Here is a 25,651-nt window from a genome sequence, read left to right as displayed (position 1 = left end):
GTTAGGTTGTTTATTCGAGATGTTTCCTGTTTCTTAAGGTGGGCTTGTATTGCTATAAACTTCCCTCTTAGAACTGCTTTTGCTGCATCCCATAGGTTTTTGGTCATCATGTCTCCATTGTCATTTGTTTCTAGGTATTTTTTGATTTCCTCTTTGATTTCTTCACTGATCACTTTGTTATTAAGTAGTGTATTGTTTAGTGTCCATATGTTTGTATTTTTTACAGATCTTTTCCTGTAATGGATATCTAGTCTCATAGCATTTTGGTCAGAAAAGGTACTTGATACAATTTCAGTTTTGTTAAATTTACCAAGGCTTGATTTGTAACCCAGCATATGATCTATCCTGGAGAATGTTCCATGAACACTTGAGAAAAATGTGTATTCTGTTGTTTTTGGATGGAATGTCCTATAAATATCTATTAAGTCCATCTTGTTTAATGTATCATTTAAAGCTTGTGTTTCCTTATTTATTTTAATTTTGGATGATCTGTCCATTGGTGAAAGTGGGGTGTTAAAGTCCCCTACGATGAATGTGTTACTGTTGATTTCCCCTTTTATGGCTGTTAGTATTTGCCTTATGTATTGAGGTGCTCCTATGTTGGGTGCTTATGCGGGCTGCATAGGGTGTCTAGCACTGTAGCTTGCTGGTCGTTGAGTGAAGCTGGGTGTTGGTGTTGAGATGGAGATCTCTGGGAGATTTTCGCTGTTTGATATTACGTGGAGCTGGGAGGTCTCTTGTGGAACAGTATCCTGAAGTTGGCTCTCCCACCTCAGAGGCACAGCACTGACTCCTGGCTGCAGCACCAAGAACCTTTCATCCATACGGCTCAGAATAAAAGGGAGAAAAAGAAGAAAAGAAAGAAGGAAAGAAAGGAAGGAAGGAAGGAAGGAAGAAAGGAAAGAGAGAGAGAGAGAGAGAGAGGGAGGGAGGAAGGAAGCAAGGAAGGAAGGAAGGAAGATAAAATAAAAATAAAGTAAGGTAAAATAAAAAAGTTATTAAAATAAGAAAATAAGTATTAAAAAAAATTTTTTTAAGTAAAAAAAATACAGATAGAGCCCTAGGACAAATGGTGAAAGCAAAGTTATACAGACAAAATCTCACGCAGAAGCATACACATACACACTCACAAAAAGAGGAAAAGGGGAAAAAATCATAAATCTTGCTCTGAAAGTCCACCTCCTCAATTTGGGATGATTTGTTGTCGATTCATGTATTCCACAGATGCAGGGTATATCAAGTTGATTGTGGAGATTTAATCCACTGCTCCTGAGGCTGCTGGGAGAGATTTCCCTTTCTCTTCTTTGTTCGCACAGCTCCCAGGGCGTGTAGGTCGCCAGAGGGCATCTCTTCTTCGCTCAGATAGGACGGGGTTAAAGGAGCCGCTGATTTGGGGGCTCTGGCTCACTCAGGCAGCGGGGAGGGGGGAGGGGGGAGGGAGGGGCATGGAGTGCGGAGCGGGCCTGAGGCAACAGAGGCCTCACCATCCTGAGGCGCGCCATGTGTTCTCCCGGGGAAGTTGTCCCTGGATCCCGGGACCTTGGCAGTGGCTGGCTGCACAGGCTCCCCGGAAGGGAGGTGTGGAGAGTGGCCTGTGCTCGCACACAGGCTTCTTGGTGGCGGCAGCAGCAGCCTTAGCGTCTCATGCCCGTCTCTGGAGTCCGCGCTGTTAGCCGCGGCTCGCATCCGTCTCTGGAGCTCCTTTAAGCAGCGCTCTTAATCCCCTCTCCTTGCGCGCCAGGAAACAAAGAGCTAAGAAAAAGTGTCTTGCCTCTTCGGCAGGATAAGACCAACTTTTTGATCTTTCTTATTTTGATAGAAGTATCACAGGTGTCTAAAATAAACTTTTCGTATTTAATGTGCCACTAAATGTAAGTGACTATTAGTACACCTGTAAACAATTATAAAAAGCAATTAACTCAATCTTACTACTAAAGCACCTGTAACTGGAGGTAGTAAAAAAGTAGGACAAAGAGAAGCCTCGAATTTTAAGCAGCACTTCCTAGTCCCCCATGTCCCCGATGTAGGTTTGCTTGCCTTTGTAACTCAAGGAACACAGACGCTAATCCATCAGAACGGGTTGTTTGGGTCAGCGCATTCTTCCCTGTGCACTGCCTGAATTTGCTTTTCTACTTCTCTGTGTAAAAATAGCTCAATGATAAGCCTATATTTCAACTTTGAAACACTTTATGAGTGGAAGGGAATTTATAGCTATACTATTGCCATATATTACTTTGCTAATTATCTCCTTGAGAGCAGAGATTCTGTCTATTGCGTGCATTGCTATAATCCCAGTGCTTGAATCGTGTTTAACACAGAATGCACAAAAAAATTAATGAATTATAAGAGACCTTAATTTTACTCTTTTCTCTCACAAAGAACTATTACATTAGTCTTGAAAACTGTACCCATTTCTCAAATAACCCCCAATAAGTCCTTCCTTTGGTAACTGGTCCAATGGAGTATAAGCATAGTCTGACAGCAGCCACAGTTGTGTAGATGGAGACACTGCCTGAGTTTTACACATATCCTAGTCAGGTTTCAGTCATAGATTACTGAGAATTTATTAGTAGTTTATGTGAACCACAATCTCCAAAAGTACAGGAACCATAACTGTCTTGTTGGTCACCACTGTTTTTTTTTTTTCATATTTATTTATTTATTTTTTTTTTAACATCTTTATTGGGGTATAATTGCTTTACAATGGTGTGTTAGTTTCTGCTTTATAACAGAGTGAATCAGTTATACATATACATATGTTCCCATATCTCTTCCCTCTTTGTCTCCCTCCCTGCCACCCTCCCTATCCCACCCCTCCAGACAGCCACAAAGAACCGAGCCGGTTTCCCTGTGCCACGCGGCTGCTTCCCACTGGCTATCTACCCTACGTTTGTTAGTATATATATGTCCATGTCTCTCTCTCGCCCTATCAGGTCACCACTGTTTAGCCATCATCTAGCACAATGCCTGGCAAAAGTCTCCACTCATTAGATATTTGTTGAGCCAATAAGCAATGATAGAATCCCAAATTATAATAATTTAGCACAGTATTCAGCACCGAGCATATGCTTAATAAATATTTATTGAATTGCTATGACTATAATGTCCAAAAAGAGAATCACACCATGCATTCCAAAACTAAGTAGGCATTATATTTGAATCATCAGCTGTTTTGGATTATCTGTGGGACTCCTCCCCACTCTTAAGGTGGTAAATTAAGATCTTACTGCATCAGCAAACTCCCCAAATCTGAGTAGTATTTGGTTTCCTCTGGGCTAGCTTACTATATGCCAACTATGGAATATTTAATTTTAAAGCTAATGCTTAGCATGATATCACATATTGTCCATTATTGTTCACTAATCCAATAACATGGACTCTTTCCAGAGTAGTATATTAGCTATTTACTAACTGGTGTCTTCCTCCCCTCCCCTCCCCTCCCCTCCCCTCCCTTCCCCTTCCCTTCCTTTCTTCCTTCCTTCTTAACTCTGAATGTCATATAAGGATGTAAATGCCAAAAGGCAAGTATCTTGACAAAACTGCAAAGTCTAAAAACGTCCAAACACAGTGAGTAGATAAGCAGCTTTGGAGGATAGACACTTACCTTATGTCTGTAATATATATATATGGTCCATCTTCCCTGCTCTTGAGCTCTCTGTATTGCACCACGTCAAGAGGACACAAGCTTCAAGATTTTATTCATTCATTCCGTCTAATTCCCATAAGAATTAAAGTGGTTTGATTTTGGTTCTAACAAACATAACAGTACATCAACATGCTTCATATGAGGTCAAGTGAATCTAAAAGCATATATACAGGCCCTAATGAGCCGGCTGGCTGGCCTGGCTCCCCTCCCTGGCCCCGACAGGCGGGCCGGTGGGCTGCCCTGAGGAAGGGGGAGGGGAGGACTGGGCTGGCCGGCAGTCAGACCATGATGCCGAACTTCTGCACGGCCCCCAACTGCACGCGGAAGAGCTCGCGGTTGGACCTGGCTTTTTTCAGGTTGCCGCGGGATGCAGCCAGATGCCAGAAGTGTGTGGAGAATTGTAGGAGAGCCGACTTAAAAGATAAAACACCCGATGAACTAAGTAAACATTATCGATTGTGTGCCAAACACTTGGAGACTTCTGTGATCTGTAGAACTAGCCGTTATAGGGCAGTTCTTCGAGATGATGCAACACCAACAATATTGGATCTTTTCAGCCATTTGAATAATCCACACAGTAGACACAGAAAACGAATAAAAGAATTGAGTGAAGATGAAATGAGGACGCTGAAACAGAAAAAAAATTGATGAAACTTCTGAACAGGACCCAAAACATAAGGAAATAAACAACAGCAATGCTCAGGACCCCAGTGCAGACGAAGGGGGTGAAGAGCAGGAGGAAGACATTTTACCTTTAACCCTTGAAGAGAAGGAAAACAAAGAATACTTAAAATCTTTATTTGAAATTTTGATTCTTATGGGGAAACAGACCATACCTCTGGATGGACATGAAGCTGACGAAATCCCAGAAGGTCTCTTTACTCCTGATAACTTTCAAGCCCTGCTGGAGTGCTGGATCCATTCTGGTGAAGAGGTTCTGAGAAAGCGCTTTGAGACAACGGCAGTGAACACATTGTTCTGTTTGAAAACACAGCAGAAAAAGATGCTAGAGATCAGGGAGGGCTGCATTCGAGAAGAAACCCTCAGGGAAGTGAGAGACTCTCATTTCTTTTCCATCATCACGGATGATGTGGTGGACATAGCAGGGGAAGAGCACCTGCCTGTGTTGGTGAGGTTTGCTGAGGAATTTGTGGGCTTCCTGCCTTATGAAGCTGATGCAGACATTTCGGCTGTGAAATCTCACACTACAGTAACTGAGAAGTGAGGATTAAACACGGAGTACTATCGTGGCCAGGCTTACAATTGTGTCCGGTGGATTTTCTTCCAAAATGAAAGTTGTTGCTTCTAGACTTTTAGAGAAATATCCCCAAGCTATCTACACACTCTGCTCTTCCTGTACCTTAAAGATGTGGTTGGCAAAATCAGTGCCTGTTATGGGAGTATGTGTCCCATTAGGATCAGCTGAGGAAGTTTGTTCTTTTTTCCATCAATCAGCACAACTCCTTTTAGAGCTTGACAGTGTAATTTCTGTCCTCGTTCAGAACAATGAAGAAAGGGGCAAAGAACTGAAGGAGATTCGCCATTCTCAGTGGCCAGGCAGGCAAGATGCTTTTGAAATCTTAGTGGACCTCCTACAAGCACTTGTTTTATGTTTAGATGGTGTAATAGTGACACAAATGTTAGATGGAATAACTGCACCGCTGGCCGAGCATTTGTACTCTGTAGTGTGGTAACAGATTTTGATTTCATCATTACCATTGTTCTTTAAAATGTCCTATCTTTTACAAGAGCCTTTGGGAAAAATCTTCAGGGGCAGACCTGAAGGTCATCAGACCTCTGATGTCTTGTTTGCAGTTGGTAGTTTCACGGCAGGGCTGCATTCACAAAATGAAGTGATGGAAAATATCGAAGTTTATCATGAATTTTGGTTTGAGAAAGCCACAAATTTGGCAACCAAACTTGATATTCAGATGAAACTCCCAGGGAAATTTCGCAGAGCTCAGCACAGTAACCTGGAATCTCAGCTAACCTCTGAGAGTTAACTATAAAGAAACTCTAAGTGTTCCAACAGTGGAACACATTATTCAGGACCTGAAAGATATATTCTCAAAACAGCACCTCTGAGGTCTTAAATGCTCATCTCTGGTACACTCTGTCATGGGACAGCTCAAATTCAATACATCAGAGGAGCATCATGCTGACATGTACAGAAGTGATTTACCTAATCCTGACACACTCTGTGCTGAGCTGCATTGTTGGAGAATCAAGTGGAAACACAGAGGGAAAGATGTAGAACTTCCACCCACTACTTATGAAGCCCTTCATCTGCCAGACATCAAGTTTTTTCCTAATGTTTATGCATTATTGAAGGTTCTATGTATTCTTCCTGTGATGAAGGTTGAAATGAACGCTATGAAAATGGGCAAAAGCATCTCAAAGCATACGTGAGGAACATTTTGACAGACCAAAGGTCAAGTAACTTGGATTTGCTTAACATAAATTTTGATATAAAACATGATTTGGATTTAATGGTGGATAAGTGTACAAGTACAAGTAAGTACACAAGTGTACAAGTAAGTCAGAGCTTCCTACAGATAATTCAGAAACCAATGAAAATACCTGAGACTTTTTTTTTTAACATCTTTATTGGAGTATAATTGCTTTACAATGGTGTGTTAGTTTCTGCTTTATGACAAAGTGAATCAGCTATACATATACATATAGCCCCATATCTCCTCCCTCTTGTGTCTCCCTCCCACCCTCCCTATCCCGCCCTGCTAGGTGGTCACAAAGCACTGAGCTGATCTCCCTGTGCTATGCAGCTGCTTCCCACTATCTGTTTTACATTTGGTAGTGTATATATGTCCATGAAAATACCTAAGAGACTTTTAAAATAGGCTTTCTCTTGTATTTGATATTTGAAAAAAATCTGTAAGAAATTTGAAAATACCTTACAGAAAAGTTGTAAGGTGTACGTAGGCCACTTAATCACTGAATATCTTGACCTGTAGGCCCCCCATTGAGCACATCAGTCATTGATAATCTGCCTGTTTAAATGGCCCGTTTCAACTCCCATACTTTGGAGACCTAACTGTTCTTCCAGAAGATAGCATTGAAAGTACCATGTTATACTCTGTGATCTCTGCTAATGACATTTTGGAATTGTATTAGTTAAGTCATTTTAGACATAACATTTATCACTGTGGATCCAATTGTCAGGTATTGAGTTATCAGTTCTTTGAAGAAATAAATTGTGAGGAGGTATGGTAGGAAGGAATACATTTTATAAACATTACGATGAAGCTCATGACTGACCTTTGAATATTAGGAGTTTTAAGTATGCTGTTAAAAATCTGTAAGGGACAGTTAAGAAAATTATCAGACTGTAAGAGAAACATGTGAGCTCGCCAAACAAGGATTTCAGTGTAGATTCTGTCTTTAACAAATGAAGTTAAAGGAACAAGTTATAGTTAAAGTTTGAATGGAAGAGCCTTCCCTTGTTGTTCCACATCGGTTTGTTGCTGTTTGCATTCCTTTACTGAGCCTACATCTTCATAAGCTTTTTGGCAGGTATATGTTGAACACTTCTGTTTCATGGTCAAGACAGGATCAGAGGCCATGGATACTGACAACTGATTTGTCTGTTTTCTTCTGTCTTTTTCCATGACTGTATCTACTGCCTCATCTTGATTTACAAGCAGAACCTAGAAAACCTACAAAAATAAGTGTTTTGTGGTTTATCTAGGAATAATACAGAAAATATTGCTGTTATTTTTGGTGAAGAAAATCAATTTTGTATAGTTTATTTCAACCTAAATGTGTATTTTGTTTAAAAAAAATAAAAGCATATATACATACACGCACTCAACACACACACACACACACACACACACACACACACACACTTGCACACATTTTAAATAGATAACCAGTTAGTTATCTATTTAACAAAGCAAATCAGAAAGATCACATGACATTTCTAGTCTAGCTTCGCTTTATGACTGGCAGGTTGCCTGTAACATAGTCTCTAATTGGGAATAATTTTTAAGATATATAACATGAAACTAGTTGTTTCTGAATAAAGCAATCAAACAGGATTTTGTCAGAAAGCGTCTGTAGTAGGAGAAATAATACCAACAATACAGATATCACTGCTTAAGAAGACAAATGTTTAAATAAATATGTCATCTTGTCTATATAGCTATATTACATAAGTTGTCCAGTATATTTTAGTCCTGTTTAATGTTAACAAGTTAATCACTGTATAAATAATTACCAAGAATGAAATACTCAGGAAGTTGAAAAGTCTAATGCATGGCCTTCCACATCAGGGGAAATTTTTATTACAGACATAAATTTAACCTAAAATTTAAAATTTTAGTCTTTTATTAAGAAAAATCTCTTTTTATTATCAACAAGACAATTTTCTTCCCTCTTAGTGAAGCTTTACAAATCTCTCAGCTGAACTATTTTAAAGCTCTTCTGGTATGCTCTTTTGTATTTGAAATATCTGTTGCTTGAAATTAAATTCAGTTCTAAAATAGCAACTATATCATCTCCTAACTACTTCCCATTAGTAAGAGCAAACTCCAGAGATTAGTAAGGCAGCTTTCGTGTGCCTGAAAAAGAACCCTATGGATGTTTTAAACAAAAGACTTGGCTGCTCTTTAAGGATCAGTGCATGTATATTTGTAAATATTAATGCCAGAAAAAAATGAAATCTGGAAAAAAGAAATCTTTACACTGTCTAGGCTAAATCTAAGCAGAGTTCAGATTTTGCCTTTCAACTTTATTTCTTGCAGGGCTGTATAAACACTTAGCTCATTAACATTGGCTTAACTCTCCCCAAAGTACAAGTGGATTCTGGAGAAAGTAGATAGTATAAATGAGCTCTCTTCAGTGCTGAGGTTTTTAGGCACTGGTTCTTCCAAAAAAAAAAAAAGGTGAAGTCTTACGCATGAGATAAACTCCCTCATCTGTTGTCATGATTGACAGGTGCATTTGGTTGGTTGTATGGGGGAAGGGAACAGGAATGGGGCCTCACTCAGGGCAGAGTCCTCAGGTTTGGAGCTGTTTTGTATAATTGCCCACAAGTGTCTTCTATTGCCACAAATTCTCCTCAGACCAGTTATTTTCAGATTTTAACATGGGCAACAAGTGCTCTTCCCCAAGCCTCAACAGAGTTAGTTTTTAAGTACGGTTCTATTCCCTTGGTAAAGCCCCTTTTGAGATGCTAAATTTAGCACTGCCAATCAGAAGAACAGGTGGTCTGCGTCGCTCCTACCAAATAGGTCCCGCTCCCATCATGCTTTCCTGGGAGAGCCAATCAGCCAGCACCCTGCCCTGAGATGTGGGGCTGTCAGCAGATCTGGCAAATATAAGGGCTGGGCCCGACCGTGACTCGTGAGCAGTCGTGCATTCCCAGCCTCGCCTCGGGTGTAGGGATTGCGTAGAAAAGCAAAACTACACAGTCTTGACTGTGTAGTTTTGTTTTTAAGTTTAGAGGCTCACCGATTCATGTTGGAGATGGTCGAAAAAACCAACCCTAGATAGGACGTCGTTTCAGAAGCAACCTTGGGCTTAGTCCCACCCTTTTTGGGCACTCCTGAGAAATCAGGTGAGCAGCATCTTTTCTTTCTTATTAGTAGAGTCCCTCCTTTATCGATTTCTAGTTCCGCATTTTCTTTGTATGCTAAATGCCTATATGGAGGTGTTTGTCTAACTACTTGGTGCTGGTTCTGACCCTCTATTTGAATCTGCTTGTTAAATTCTGTTTTGAAATACGCGAAGCCTTTTCCTTTCAAAAGTTCGATGCTTTAGCATATCAGCAAGTCAGTGATTCAAATTGTTTAGATGCACCTAACATTCTAAAAGTATTAAAAGTTGAGGTCTGAAATGGTGATAGAAATGCTTGCTTCTTTTATAGACTTTTTTTTGTTTGTTGAGAATGTTCAAGGTTATATTACTCAGTGATAAAGTGAGACACACCAAGAATAGCTCTGATAAAATGCATGTGGTATCAGCTACACCCTGATGACTTTTTAAGGGAATCAACTGCTGAGGTATCAGTTGCAGGACAGTGACAGAACACTTGCCTGCTGTCAGTCAACGCTGGAGAGTTTATTTTGGGAGTATTACATTTTAGATGCATACCTTCAGCCATAATTAGACAAAGGCCTCTCAAGAGCAAATGCTAAAGCAACAAAATTTACCTGAACAATAGGAATAGAAGACCTGTTTAGGCCAGTTAATTGCAATATATTTAGAAATTTGGAAAAAAAGAAAAACAATATAATTGTTTTCTAAAATACTCAGCATTTCATTATGTATTTTAGATCAACTCATAATCAAATTATATGATATAATTGTTGATGCTAAGAAGGGTAAGAGATAATGTTTTAGAGACTTCTTATTTCAAATTATACCTTGATTTCCCATCTTCCTGGAATTAGATTACTAATTGTAAATGCCTATAAATATATAGGTATATAAAACATAAACGGTGTAAAAGAATATAGCTATTTTTAGAAGATGCACTCGCTTAGAAACAGGAAGAGTTTGACACAAAAAGTTATTTTTGTGTCCTAAAGATAATATGCTATGCTAAGAAGTTCTTGGCAACAGTTTATTTTGGATATTATCTGAATTTTTCAAATATAAATGTTATTGTCTGAGAGAATTCTAGTTTCATTTTCTTTTTAAGTAAAAAGTTACAATGAGGTACAGAGTTAGATGATTGCTCCACAAACTTTGAATAAATAGAGAATTTTATGAAAAATAGTAATGAAGCAATTGACAACTGAGAATCTGCTTTTTATATCAGAATAGTGGAATAGTCACATTCCATAACAAGGTATTTATGTCTCAGAAATTTCTTCTCATAATCTCTCTAAAACTGATAGGCAAAGTACTTGCTTCCACTTAACAAAACAACTTAACTGCCGATTTCGTGTTAATTTCTTTGATTTTTAATATTTGTGCTATGAAAGCATAGGTGCTTTCACTTCAACTGCATCTCAGACCAGCCTTCCATTTTTCAGAGTTTGCACATTGTTCCTCATTAAGAACTCAAGTCAGTATTTTTCTTTCAGATCTATAATAAATACTGGCCTGCTCAGCTAAATTTAAACTTTCCTGAATATTCACTTCAACAGTAGCAACATTTACTGAACAGTTACAATATGAAGAAATATCAAGGACTAAGAAACACTGTATGCTGTCTGCAAAAGGTTTGCATAGTGGACCAGGCTTTCCAAAACTTTTCAAGTTAGGAAAGAAATTGCAAAGTTCAAGTTTTTAGTTTTGGTGACTATTTTAAATAATCACCTGGGTTACTTAAGGTAATAGTGCCCGAGTCTGTGTCAACTTTATAAATACAGACACGGTGTCTGAAAAATATTGGGAGGAAGGAAATTTTTAAAAATAATTCTTTCTGACATTGAACTGATGAAAAGATTCGTTTTACACTTTTCGCACATATCTTCCATTATTTGTTACTACCCCCAGCTTCCTCCAGCTTTCCCTTTCTGCCAACTCTCTCTCAGATTTCCCACCTTTGGTAAGACTGAATTTCCCTCTTCGACCACTAGGGTACATTCCTTGCTCTGCTTGCTTCGATTTTTTTTTTTTCCATCCCCCCTTAGATGTGCTACTCTGTTAGGCTACAAGTCAACTCAGAGGCCAGATTCAGGCCACAAAAGAGAAAGCCTGCCCATCACTCTGGGCCCACAGATGATCTGAGAAGCAACCCATTTGGAAAATGTGTGTCTGCCATCTTCAGAGTAGCTCCAGAATGGCCCTAAGCTGTGACCTTCTAATTTCTTTTCTCTTCCCTTTCAGAGTGCCTAAAAAGATGACAACTCAAGCACCGACGTTTACGCAGCCGTTACAAAGCGTTGTGGTACTGGAGGGTAGTACCGCAACCTTTGAGGCTCACATTAGTGGTAAGCTCACACGTTCACACTGTCCCTTTGTCTTCTTTGCCTCCTGTCCATTAACTTTGCTGTCGGACTTGACACCAAGTTTAAGCCTTGCTCTGACTTTGTGAAATGGGCCCACCTTTATGGAAGGGTCATTGTAAGAGTGTACTGTTCACAGAGTTCCTACAAAATCTGACAATATAATGGCTTGAAAATGTTTTATTCATATTTATAATTCCACAAAGCAAAATAATTAGCATTGGATTAAATTAGCTGTCAGAATCCAGCTGCTAAATAGGACCAAATTTGGTCATTCTACCTTTGGATTCAGCTGCAGAGCCAGACTGGAAGCCAAGAACTCCAGCCCAATAGGGGCCAGTCATGGAGCTGCTGGGCGAGTAGCCTGTGTGCCTGAGCCTCTGTGGGTTTACATGGAAAATAACAGTACAACTGACTTTCCTCAGTGGCAGAAGTTTCAGTGATGAGCTAACTCCTAAGTATTTTATTATTTTATTTTCAATCTTTATTAAGTGATTCTAGTCAATGAAAAGATTTTCCAATCATTTTGAAAGGACACCCCAAAATAATATATGCCACTCTGGTTCACATATTAAGGAGAAACAAACATTAACCCTAGAATTGTATTTAACAGGAAGTTATTCTGTCTCTTTTTTTCCTTCTTTTTCTTCTTTATAACTCAGTTTAGGGATGGTTTTGAAAATGGATGATTTCTGGGACCTATCGTCATGTGACAAAATGGGGATAATCTATGAACTATATTGTAAATAATCTCAAAATTATTTAATCTCAAATTTATTTAATCAATATTTTCTCCTGCAGTATTATAACTGGTCATGTAAGATTTTATGGATTAATTAAAAGTTGATGCTTGATGTACCTCTATGGTACACTGTTCCTCTTTTGTTTTTTCAACTTTATGGCTTATAATAAAGATGTAAAATGAGATTTCCTTTTCCTTTCTCTTTCCTTTTGTTTTCTGTCTGTGTACCAATCTTATTCATAACTGGATAACACTTTATTTTACATTGCACAAATAACATATAATCATTCTTCAATTTCTATTGTATATGTACTTAGAGACCAGTTCAATTCTTTTCTTGTATGATAATCTCTGACTTCCAAATAATTTACTTATTTATCTTGTAACACTCAGTAACTTCTGAACTGAGCAGAACACATATGGCTTCAGTGGGAAGTTTGCCTGCTTGTGGAGTAATGGAATCTGGCTTCCTCATAACTCCTTGTTCCTTCACACTTTGTGCTAATACATTCTTAGAAAAACATCACTGAAAATATTTGAACACCCATGAATTCGTTAAATAAACTATTCACTTGGCCACAGTGGGAGATTGGCTAATATAAGGACAACAAAATAAACTTTCTCTCACTTATCCTTACCTCCTCAGTTTAAGGAGTTAGATCACCAGCCTTCATGCCAAAGGGAAAATAAACCATGCTCTGGATTTGCCTCATGCCTTCCGAATGCAAAATTTTACTTAAAGCATCCAGCCGTGTACATGTAGTCATTAGCTCCATGATTCATGGCGGGTGAAGAGAATTTGACTTTTCTACCTGCAACTCCAAGTATCCATGTTGTTCTGAAAGACGTGGTTTGGCATCATCTCTTATTGTATGAGAATCTGCCCCGCCTTTGTATGGCATTTTTACTGAAGCACAATTGAAAGGCAGGAGAGGTCAGGAAGACAGTGTCCCGGTAACCCAGAGGAGGTAGAGGGCTGAGCGTGTTCTCTTGTGCTTATTAGGCTGAACTTTTAGATCCCTTTGCCGCTTTTGTTCTTCACTTGTTTTTGAAGAGGACAACAGTCACTTTTTATCTCACAGTTTCCTTGGCTCTTCATTTTTATAAATCTCTTTCATGATTTTAATGATGTCTATTAAACTGCATCAGATAGAACCCTGGGCAGGAGGGCAGGTGATGGCAATTCTAGTCCTCTGTGTGCCACTGCCAGCTGAGGGACCTTGGAAAAATCATTGAGCCTCTTTTGGCTTCAGTTTCCTCCCCTATAGAATGAAGGTGCTGGCCTCCACGTGAACCCACAGACCTTCCTAATGGTCTGTAAGTTTACACTTTTATCACACAGCTGTCAAATTTTCACTATCATTAAATAGCATGACTCTCTGGATAGCTTTTATGGTTTAGGACAAGGAAGTGAACATATGGGACAGAACAGAGGACTTTGCAGTGCCCCAAACATAAAGATGAATTCTTTGTTCTCCAGGTTTCCCAGTTCCTGAGGTGAGCTGGTTTAGGGATGGCCAGGTGATTTCCACTTCCACTCTGCCCGGCGTGCAGATCTCCTTTAGCGATGGCCGCGCTAGACTGAAGATCCCCGCCGTGACTAAAGCCAACAGTGGACGATACTCCCTGAGAGCCACCAATGGGTCTGGACAAGCGACTAGTACTGCTGAGCTTCTCGTGACAGGTAGGCTTTAGGGGACCTGCCTGTCCCCTGCACCACCCCCAGAGGGCATCTCCAGGACCTGGGGAAGGGAGTCTCCCAAAAGCTACTGAGCACAAGCAGATGCATCTCAAATCTAGAGAAGGGCCCACTGGACACTGCATTGATAGCAAAGTTGTTCGTCTTTTGGAATTTGGTTTTCCTCAAAAGAGTGGCTGAGAACTAGTTCCTCTATACACATATTAAGCACTCAAAATTATATTAAGGAAATATTAAAAATCGTGTTTCTGAGCAAGTAGAAAGGCTTGGAGCCTTGTCTATATGCCTGCTAAGGAAGTATGCATATCTCCAGGAATTCACACTTTAGCAAGCACATAGATGATTCTGATACCAGTGGTCCACAGACCACCCATTTAAGAAATACTGCTCTAGGCTATAACATTTAATAATGCTTCATTTACTTTCCATTTCTAAAGACATTGCACAGTAAGCATACACAGAACTAGGGCAGATGCTTGTTTATGATTCAAATGCAGGACACAGTTTCCCCACAAAAGTTACCACCAGTCTTCGTGGCCTCTGTCATTTTTCTCCATCCTTTACTTCTTTGTAAGACATTAGTACAAAGAACATTGCATTACTTCACACATTACATAACAATATCTTTCATGAGCTGCATAATGTTATATATGTTTATCCAATAAACTATACGTTCAGCACTGTTTAAATATAGGGCTATCATTGACCAAAACAGAAGGAACGTCAGGTAACATCAGGTATGAACTTTAACATACATCCAGAAAATTCAGAAAGGGAAAATGCACAAGGTTGACAGCATCTGCTGTTGTTTATTACTCAAAACCATGTCAAGATTAATCCCACTCACCCTTCACATTTATTTTATTAAAAATTTCTTCTAGCATAATTAGCCAAAAAAATCCCCTTTCTGTAGCATCTAACATTAAATTGTGTCATTATTTGGATTAACATTTTAAATGCAAGTACATATTTGGGTTATTTGAATACTGATTAAGTTGGAGCCAATTTAGGATTTTTTAATTTAAATTAAAATTTAATGATTCTGTAAGTCACAGGTGTATCCAGCAAACCAACCACTGGAATTCATTTTAGTGCAACTTCCTGAAATATGTAAAGTTATCTTAATATATTAATACAGTGCTAGATGTGAAGTTGGGAGGAAGTGCAGGAAATATCCTCTAGAAATGTCATAACAAGATCTAGGCTTTTTCTTTAAAAAAAAAAAAAAAATGTGGTGGCCTAGAACAGCTAAACAAGACAAAGCAAATCAAATATGGTGGCGGGGTGCCCTCTGCCACCTCCTGGCTCTGCTCTTACTGTCATCTGATGGATGAGCTGGGCTCAAGGACAGTCAAGCGTCTTTGGTTCAGCTAGCCATTGCCTGGTTTGGACACCAGAGCTGTAATCATTTAAAAATAGATTGTTGGGAGTGCCCTGGCCGGCGCCAGTCCTAATTTCCTTCCCTTCCCGCTGCAGCGGAGACAGCACCACCCAACTTCGTTCAACGGCTGCAGAGCATGACCGTGAGACAAGGAAGCCAAGTGCGACTCCAAGTGAGAGTGACTGGAATCCCTACACCTGTGGTGAAGTTCTACCGGGACGGAGCTGAAATCCACAGCTCCCTTGATTTTCAAATTTCACAAGAAGGCGACCTCTACAGCTTACTGATTGCGGAAGCGTACCCTGAAGACTCTGGCACTTATTCAGTAAATGCCACCAATAGCGTTGGAAGAGCTACTTCCACTGCTGAATTACTGGTTCAAGGTATGTGCTGGAGGTTGAGGAACAGGGAGCAGGGAAGGGGAAGGATTTAGGACCAAGTGGGGTCAGGGGTCAACCTGCCTGCCCTCTGAGGTCTGGGGATGCTGTGAGTTGAAATCAAAGCTGGCATTTCAACACCCATGAAAAGTCTCTGAGATTCCACACAGGAGTTTAGAATCATTGAAGCAATCTGTGGTTTTTAACCCTACTAGAAATGGGGAAGTATTTCAATTAAGTCATCTGTGTTTGCAAATTATTGGCAAGCGATGGAATTTGTTAAATAAAGAGTCTAATTAAATTCATATCTAATAATAAATATTTTCTATGTTTAAAGCTAATTTATATTCATACAAAATCCAAAACTTTCTGCATTTTTGCCCATTGGGACACACAAAATCTTATTGACTCTGTGGTCAGAATTAACATAACCCCTTTAAAAAGGGGTCCTTGTGTTCCCATCTAAATATTTATCTTGCCCATCCTGCAGGTGGAGAAGAAGTACCTGCTAAAAAGACGAAGACAGTTGTTTCGACTGCTCAGATTTCAGAAACACGACAAACTCAAATTGAAAAGGTTTTTATGGGTTTTTTTTTAATATATACTGTCAGGTGTGAAGCCTTTCAGATAGTTTCTAAATCAACAATTCCTCCTCACCATGGGCTTCGTTTTTCTCTTTTACAGAAGATTGAAGCCCACTTTGATGCCAGATCAGTTGCAACAGTTGAGATGGTAATAGATGGTGCCACGGGGCAACAGCTGCCGCATAAAACACCTCCCAGGATACCTCCTAAGCCAAAGTCAAGGTCTCCCACACCACCATCCATTGCTGCCAAAGCACAGTTGGCTCGACAGCAGTCCCCATCGCCGATAAGACACTCCCCGTCCCCGGTCAGACATGTGCGGGCACCGACCCCATCTCCCGTCAGGTAAAGCCTTTTAAAAGAGATCATTATGCATTTTCGAATTAGGTTTAATCCAATAAGACGAGAGATAAAAGGAAGAAATAAGAAATGTAGGGTGTGTTAAAGGAGGTAAACCAAAAAGACACTGGTTATGATTTTCACAAATCTTCACTGTCCACTGGTAAATTGGAGAACTTTATAAACTCTAATTCTGAATTCTTATTTGTATACCATTTAATACCTGCTTTAGGAGTCAAGAAAAAGCACAGTGAAATGAGAAGAGCACAGAATTTAGGGTTGGAAGCCCTGCGTTCACTCAGCTTGATTACTTGTTAAAATGTGACTTAGAAAATAATTATAATAATAAAATAATCACTAATATACATTGACCACTTTCTCTATGTCAGACATTTGATTGGCACTCTGTGTATATTATCTCATTAAATATTCATAGCAACCTCTAAGAATTATCACCCCTGATTTTAGAGCTAGGTGACCAGAGCTAAAGAAGTTAAATAATTTGCTTAAGGTCTTAGTCGTGTCATTTGTAAATTATAGAGAAACACAGTAAGAATTATCTCAAGGTGTGTTGTGAGGGTTCAGTGAGATAGTTAGTTGAAGGTATCTTGTAGCTATAAAATAATTATACAAGTGTTCTTCTGCTCTAATAATAAGTAAAACCTTCTAAATATTTTGCATGTGCTTATGTTATTTTGTCTAGAATATAAAATGGATTTCTGTTAGGTTTCTATGCTTAGTTAATATGGAGGTATATTAGAAAGTAAGAATGTATCATCAGGGCTCAGAAACTATTGGGTTGGCCAAAAAGTTTTCATAACATTTTACAGAAAAACCCAAATGAACTTTTTGGCCAATCCAATATATAAGCAAGTATAAATTATCCATAGCAAATTTGAAACTTTGGGATTTAGCTTAACATGCTGAGGTTTTTTTTTACATGATAAACTGATAAAAGGGGAAAATTTGGAGTAAATAAAAAAGTGTTTCTTGACCAATTTAATTTTTTAAATGTAGATAAAGTTCCCCTGCCACGAAAAATTTTAAAAGAAGAATAATAAGTGGATAGTTGATCTAAAAAATATTCAAACTTATTGTGAAGTTACTGTAATCAAAACAGTATGGTATTGGTAAATGAATAGAAAATACATGGGGAAAGCAGAACGGAGCGTCCAGAAATAGAGTTCAAGTATCCAGGAAATTCAATGTTTAATCAAAGTGACTTTTCAGTTCAGTGGGGAAAAGGATATTTTACTCGATAAAGAATGCTGGCCCAGTTAACTATCCATTTGGGAAGAACTGAATATAAACTTCTACCTACACCATTTACAGAATAAATCTCAGCTTGACTAAAGAGCTAAATTAAAAAATAAATCACAGAAATAAAAGAGAAGAAAACTTGTGAAAACAACTGTATGGAAGAGCTTTTAAAAATAGATTTACAGACTCAACAACATAAAAATAAAAATTTATGTATGGCAAAAGCAAGGTCATTGCTACACCAAACAGTGTATTTGTGAAAAAAGTTTAAGGGTGCCTGTTCCTCGAGATATGTCATTGCCTCTGCCATAAAATATTAAAACAAACATACAGTGGCTACAGTGTGAATTGTACAAGCCTAGAAACAGTGCATAATCTACACAACTGTACATGTTGATGCTGGATAAGACCCTATAAATAAGCAAATGCAAACCGTGGATCTCGGGGGAAATGTTTGCAATACTTATGACAAAGGACTAATACACCAGATGTATCAAAAAGCTTCCACAAGTTAATTATTAAAGAAAAAACAAGCAACACAAATGGAAAAAAAATTGACAAAAGGTAAGCATTTCACACCAGAGGCAATGTAATGTCCAACAAATATATGGAAAAATGCCAGATATTTTCCAGTCTTTGTTATAGTGGCCGCTTTAAAGATATTGGTAAACACTAATATAAAGCCTTGACCAAAAAGCTAGTTTTAAAAACGTGTCTGGCTATGAAAAAAAGTGTTCTATCTCAGGCTAACTCCAAGTTTGCATACCACGAAATCACAAGACAGGCCGCGTGTGATTTCTGGGGGAGATAACAAGCTCACCGTATCTTTAATCCAAGCCTAAGCGTCATTTAGAATTACAGAGCTTCCCTGATTCTGTGGAGTATTTTGACTGTCTTAGAAGTACTGAGAATTCATTAATAACAATCCCAATTATTTAGCCCCCCAAATTTGCTTTAAAATAAGAAATTTAAATATCAATTTGTGGAGAAAATAATGGTTATCCAGGATAGACAATTTCCTAAAATGTCTCAGAGTCTAATCTTGATTTTTGTTGTAGAGAAAGGCAAACATATTTCATTGAATAAGGTGCATTGTATCTAGCTGTGACCAGGTGATTATTTTCTTTTTATTGTAAGAGCAGAAATAAGCACTTTCCTATAATGACTCAAATTACATTGATTTTCACAGTTATGGGCTTACCTGCAGCCTGCTGCTAATCACTCATGTCATGCTAATCATGTCTTTAACTCTATTTGAATTAGACCCACTTTACTAGGTACAGCAAGAACAAGACACAGGTTGAAACTTGGAAATACATGTCACTTTGCTTTTCTTCAATTGGTGTAAACCCTACGTTATTCTAAACTGATCTTTGTTATGGTTCTAAGGCAATCACTTTCAGAGTAGATACTTGTTCCCCTAGATCTACCTTTAGTTGATCACAACTCCGTTTATAAAATGTAAATTGATTTTCACCAAAAAACCCTTCTTCAAGAAAATGATTGAACATTTCTTCATGAAGCTGGTTAATATTGTAATGTACTATTAAATTACTCTGTAATTTAGAGCAGATATCAACTGTACCTTGAGCCTTAATTAGAATAATTGTTTCATTTATGATCAGTGTAAGTTAAATAGCCTATGTAGTGACAGAATACATTTATAAACATTTTCCTGCATGTAGTAGTTAAATGCAATGATAAGGCAATACTGCCACCTAGAGGGAAAAGTATAATAAACCCTTTGGATCAAGAATTAAATTATGAAAAATTTCATCTTAAAATAATGCCTGGAATTATTACTATAGATTAGGAACTGTCATTTTTGTCTGTAAATGCCTTGATTCAGTACCCAGATTCTTGAACTGATGCTATTTCAGTTTGGACACACATAAAAAAACGATGAAAACTGTTTTGGAAGAAACCACTTTATCAATTTAATCAAGAACTATGGAATCCTTGGGTTTCAAATTATCCACTATAAGGATATTTAAAAGAAGTCCAGAGTACAATACAATGAGGGCGAGGGTAAACAAAGACAGAATAAATTTAAAACAGCAGTTCACCATACTTTGACCAGAACAGCAGTTTGCAAAGTGCATTGCACAGCCTACACCCAAAAAAGTTCTGCAAAAAGAATAATGAGAAAGCCTTGCAATTCACAGGGCATATGGGCATGATGAAGGCTGTGGGAAATCCTGCAGGAAAATTAAAAAAAGGTTTACCTTGTTTAGCCTTGAGCTGCACAAGCATTTTGATTACAGAAACCTTTCTTCCTTCAAAACCTATTTGACATCACCTTGCCCCCACCCCGCCCCCCAGAATTGGGAGTACCGAGAAATTTAGAGTTATGGTTACCATATTTGCCATGTCCTTTCTTTGACTGTATTTTAAGGACACACCTTCTGCTGTCTTGACTTTTCTAAACACGAAAAGGTGGGGCAGGGCACAGAATTCTTTAGTTTAGGATTAAATCTGATTCTCTTACAGAATTACAGCAGATGAGAATAAGGCTCACTGAGATTTAAAACAAATTACTTTCAAGTACATTACTTGCCTCTGTATAGGTTATTGAGCCACGGATTTTATTTTTAGTTTTTAAATTTTATTTATTTATTTTTGGCTGCATTGGGTCTTCATTGCTGTGCGCGGGCTTTCTCTAGTTGCGGTGGCTTCTCTTGTTGCGGAGCACGGGCTCTAGGTGTGCAGCCTTCAGCAGTTGCAGCGCGTGGGCTCAGTAGTGTGGCTCACAGGCTCTAGAGTGCAGGCTCAGTAGTTGTGGCACACGGGCTTAGTTGCTCCGCGGCATGTGGGATCTTCTTGGACCAGGGATCCAACCCGTGCCCCTCGCATTGGCTGGCACATTCTTAACCACTGCACCACCAGGGAAGTCCCAAGCCATGGATTTTAAAACTCTGCCTTAAACACTTCCAGATTTTTCTTCCTTTATTCATATCTGACGACCAAGGGAGTAGTTCCTTGTCTTGGCATTCTTTGACCTCTGTCATTTGATTTTCAGGTCCGTTTCTCCAGCGGGGAGGATTTCCACGTCCCCCATCAGATCTGTTAGGTCTCCGTTACTCCTCCGGAAGGCTCAGATGCCCACCATGCCCCCAGGCCCCGAAGTGCCTCCCCCTTGGAAGCAAGAGGGCTACATGGCTTCATCTGAGTCTGAGATGAGAGAAACCATGGTGACAAGTGCTACTCAGATCAGGACAGAGGAGAGATGGGAAGGGAGATACGGGATCCAGGAGCAAGTGACCATCAGCGGAGCGGCAGGGGCTGCCGCCAGTGCTACCTTTGCGGCAGGGACTGGTGCTGCTGGGGCTGCAGAGGTACTGTCAGAGCTTCCTTTCTCTTCCTTTCATGTCTGGTTTCTCCCAATAGAATACTGCCATGAAACGCAGTCTGTGTAGGTTGCAGGGAAAATGCATATGAACATAAGAGTATAACCGAAACTGAAAACCCAATTTGGCTTATGCTCTGTAAATGCGTTTTTTAATTGGAACAACGGCTCTAAATCTGTGAGCTTTTCATAAATGTAGGTTTTCACAGTACCTACCATATCTCTCTTGGCAATGATAAATGCTTATGCATGTGTCTACTGTACTCTAGGTGGCTTGGTTTCCACTCTTCTTTTGTATTTTCTACCGGGCTTGTCATTTCACAAAGTAATGTGCTTGGTCACTGCCAATCCAGGTGAAACAAGAAACTGACAAAAGTGCAGCTGTTGCAACCGTTGTTGCTGCTGTTGATATGGCCAGAGTGAGAGAACCAGTTATCAGTGCTGTAGAGCAGACTGCTCAGAGGACAACCACGACTGCTGTGCACATCCAACCTGCTCAAGAACAGGTAGGCCTGGGGCCATGCACACTGAGCTGTGCATGCAGTCAATGCTCACATCGCTTTGAGGACAACACTGAGCCCACCATGGCCCAGACTTTAAGGTCTTTCAGAGCAGGAGGTGGTCTGAGACCAAAGGTGTTCAAGATACAAAAATTCTAAGTACCTGGTCTAAGTCAGACAGCTAGGCAGGTAAGAGTTAACTCTCAGAAAGTCAAGACAGGAGGTCAGACAAGGTATCCAAAGTATCAGGGCACTCCTGAGTTAATACAGGCAAAGGTGGCCGAGAAAGTCAGCTGAACAAGACGGTACATGTGCATTCAGATCTGTAGTTCCAGACCGGTCCATCCAGAGCTCAGTCTCTCCAAGAGCCAGGCAGGAAAACCATTATTTCAGGGCTGCCATTACCTTTCTCTAAGCTTCCCCCAAAGACCTTTGCTTTTACTTTCCTCAAAACAAATGTGACGATTCATAGCTGAAAGGTGTTATAAATCCAAGATAATTTCCCGTTTCATATTTGAATAGATTTTCTGTTATAGTTTAAAATCACTCTAGCTTTCCTCCTTGTCATCTCCTGTGTGACATTTATGTCTTTATCCTGATTTATTATTGTGACTTTTTATATGAGGCGCATTACAGTATTTCTTTCCTTTCCCCTATGAAAATCAGATAAAAAAGGAGGCGGAGAAGACTGCTGTAACTAAGGTGGTAGTGGCCGCCGATAAAGCAAAAGAACAAGAATTGAAAGCAAGAACCAGGGAAGTAATTACCACAGAACAAGAGCAGGTGCACGTAACTCATGAACAGGTGAAAATGGTTTTTGATATGAAATTATTATTGTGATTACCAGCGTCAACACAGATAATAATGTTTACCACGAAGGGTGTCGTTTCGTGAGCAACACGGTTGTTTCACACTAATAAAATCCCCTGTATCTCTGTATCCCTGGGTACTGGATACCAAAGTCCCTTAGAGTCACCAGGCGCTTCCCTTGTGTAGACAAAAGGGACCTCTAGGAACACATAGCAGAAGTAGAAACAGGCGTCTCATCTACAGTGGCCTGGAGATGCACTGGCTAAATATGTGACTACGAGGGACAGAGAAGTAGATGCTGAGGTGGGAACTGGGAAGAGTGGAAAAGAACACTGAACACACAGTGCTTTGAAAATAGCTTAGCAACTGCTTCCTGACTCCTTAAGAGAACATTTGAACATGGATTTGAAATGAGATGGAGAGCATGGCCTTCTCGGGTGAAATAACAAGAAAAAGTGAAAAAGGCAGCCCCATGCTTGGAGGCATTCAGGAGCGAATTAGATGAGGCCAACTGATAGGGCTATTGGCCACCCAAGCCGATTGTCAGTTGGGCGGGTTTGGAAAGATAACTCTCGAGCCTCTTTTAACCCTGAGATCCTGAATTTCAGTGATGACGCCTGAGAATGGCAAAGAGGCAAATGGAGAAAACTGCCCCCCCCAGCACCCCCTTTTCCCCCACATATACCTTAGGTGTCCAGATCCATACAGAGTATCTTCAGGGCGTTAAGGATGTGGAAAATATTTTGCCTGGGATGTGTACAAAACTTTTCTCCCTTTAATGTCTCAATTTTAGAAAAGTAAGTCTTGATATTCCAAACCATCACAATATTTAGGAAATTTTTCGAAGCAAAATTATCATATAAATGTGGATTATGAATCACCTATACTTGATTTTTTATATATAAAATTAAAGGGTCAGACAGTATTACTTCTAAGGTCTTCCATTCTAATATCCTGTGCTCTAAGATTTCCTTTAGATGACAAAGTGACACAAAATAATATGGCCATATATCCATTTATAAAAATTGGAAGTCTTTTTTTTTTTTTTTTTTTTTTTTTTGTGGTACGTGTGCCTCTCACTGCTATGGCCTCTCCCATTTTACTGTTGTGGCCTCTCCCGTTGCAGAGCACAGGCTCCGGACGCGCAGGCTCAGCGGCCATGGCTCACGGGCCCAGCCGCTCCGCGGCATGTGGGATCTTACCAGACGGGGGCACGAACCCATGTCCCCTGCATCGTCAGGCGGACCCTCAACCACTGCATTGGAAGTCCTTTTAAAGAAGACTACACTCTCCAATTCAAAGCAGTGTTGAATGCAATTTTTTTTCTCTAAGCAACATAACTTATGGTTTAGGCAAATAAAGAGCATGAGCATGGTCATATTAATGAAAATGAGATCATTTATTTAGTGATGTCTCTAGAAAAAGGACTTTTCTTCTTTTACTTCCTCTTTTTTTTATATTTAGTAAACATTATGTCACTTCCATTAGAGATCGGGAGACAATAAGGTTTTGTTTTTATCACTGATTTCAGATAAGAAAAGAAACTGAAAAGGCATTTGTACCAAAAGTAGTAATTTCCGCAGCTAAAGCCAAAGAACGAGAAACTAGAATAACCGGAGAAATTACTACAAAACAAGAACAAAAACAAATAACACAAGAAACAGTAAGTCAAATTTTGTAAATACCTTGTAATTTGTTGACAAATATCACATTCCAGCCAGCTACATGTACCCTCTAACCAAAACCTCTAAGTGGAGGAGTCTTTTGTGTATATTATCTTTCTGTTGTTTCTCTATATCTAGTATTTAAACTCTTTCGTGATGGAAATTCTTCTCTCATTACACAATTTTCCACTCAACTGATCAGTTTCAAGGAAATCGTCTGTCTACTAGAATAGTTTGGGGCACATCAGTGACGTTTCTAGAGCATAATTAAGTGGAAGATAGATATCACGCCAGCCCAGTTATCCACTGGTACAATCAGTTTTTTCATGCATAGCCTGAGCCCTTGGTCACTTAAGTTGTAACACACAAACTTGACATAGTTGGAAGACACATGCATGCATATGCCCCTACACACACACACCACACACACACACCCACACACACACACACACACACACACACACACACACACACACACACACACCAGCCACGATCACTCCAACTAAATATCAAGGGAAAGTGAGGAATTGCTGGACATCAGAGAAGACCAGTACTTCAAGAAAGTGCCCTAATTCCTGGTTGATCAACAGTGACCCTGAAGTGTTTGCTGCTTTTGTGCTATAGAGCCAAGTTGGAAAAACCCCAATATCACCAAAATCTACTTCTCTCCCATGTATGAAATCAAGCCTTATTGGGTCCAGCAAGAGGCAACTTTTGAATTCTTTGATGTTCAAGTAGATTTCAGTGACATTGAGGTTGTTCCAACTTGGCCAGCCTCTCTTAATCTCAAGCTCTTTGTTGCTCCCAGAGCTACTTTTTAAAAGAGATCCAGCTTAGAACACTATATACTTAAAAGGCTGGCCAGAGGTCTTTGGATGAAATTCCCTCTCCTTACAGTGAGTGAGAGACTTTGAAAGGAACCCAAGTTGGCATAATGAAGGGCATAGAAATCCCTGTTGCCATTGCGATGCTGTTGACTGGCGAGTTCAGTCTAACTGTGGTTGTCTAGCCATTTGCTAGCGGGTGCTCATTAAGTTCCCTAATGTGTCAACATATCTTAAAGATGAGACCTTTTCAGTTTCTAGGACAATTTACTCAGGGGCAGGTGGGCAGAAAAGAAGCCCACTCCTGGGTTTTAAACACAAGCATAGGCCCTCAAAATGGAACTGTGATAACACCGAACATTCTGTATTCTCTCGAATGTTGAAAGGATATCTTGCCATTTCTCCTGTGCCTTTTGAAACTCAAACCTTCATTTTACTCTGAAAATCAGACAATACAGAAAGCTGAGACAGCTGCTGCATCCATGGTGGTAGTTGCCACTGCCAAGCCCACTGTCTTAGAAACAATTCTGGGAGCTCAAGAAGAAAGTGTCACACAACAA

At 39.5% G+C, this 25,651-nt stretch overlaps 1 protein-coding gene and 1 pseudogene across 1 annotated transcript in view; both read left to right on the top strand.

Annotated features, from left to right (window-relative positions):
- Positions 1-3,934: 3,934 nt before the first annotated feature.
- LOC103071821 (52 kDa repressor of the inhibitor of the protein kinase pseudogene) lies at positions 3,935-6,230 on the top strand (annotated as a pseudogene).
- Positions 6,231-9,012: 2,782 nt separating this feature from the next.
- The window catches only part of TTN (titin), a 284,036-nt gene continuing 267,397 nt past the window's right edge, over positions 9,013-25,651 (top strand). Inside the window, exons 1-11 of the mRNA XM_007450732.1 lie at positions 9,013-9,224; positions 11,447-11,550; positions 13,788-13,991; positions 15,483-15,770; positions 16,255-16,340; positions 16,449-16,693; positions 20,967-21,282; positions 21,647-21,799; positions 22,460-22,597; positions 24,135-24,266; positions 25,541-25,651. The exon at positions 25,541-25,651 is cut by the window's right edge and continues 4 nt beyond it. Coding sequence (XP_007450794.1) covers positions 11,460-11,550; positions 13,788-13,991; positions 15,483-15,770; positions 16,255-16,340; positions 16,449-16,693; positions 20,967-21,282; positions 21,647-21,799; positions 22,460-22,597; positions 24,135-24,266; positions 25,541-25,651 — 1,764 coding nt within the window. The 5' untranslated portion in view covers positions 9,013-9,224; positions 11,447-11,459. The remainder of the gene's footprint in view (positions 9,225-11,446; positions 11,551-13,787; positions 13,992-15,482; positions 15,771-16,254; positions 16,341-16,448; positions 16,694-20,966; positions 21,283-21,646; positions 21,800-22,459; positions 22,598-24,134; positions 24,267-25,540) is intronic.

The sequence above is a fragment of the Lipotes vexillifer genome, unplaced genomic scaffold, assembly GCF_000442215.2.
Source record: "Lipotes vexillifer unplaced genomic scaffold, Lipotes_vexillifer_v1.1 scaffold29, whole genome shotgun sequence".
Lineage (NCBI taxonomy): Eukaryota > Metazoa > Chordata > Mammalia > Artiodactyla > Lipotidae > Lipotes > Lipotes vexillifer.
This window is presented reverse-complemented; position numbering and strand designations above follow the sequence as displayed.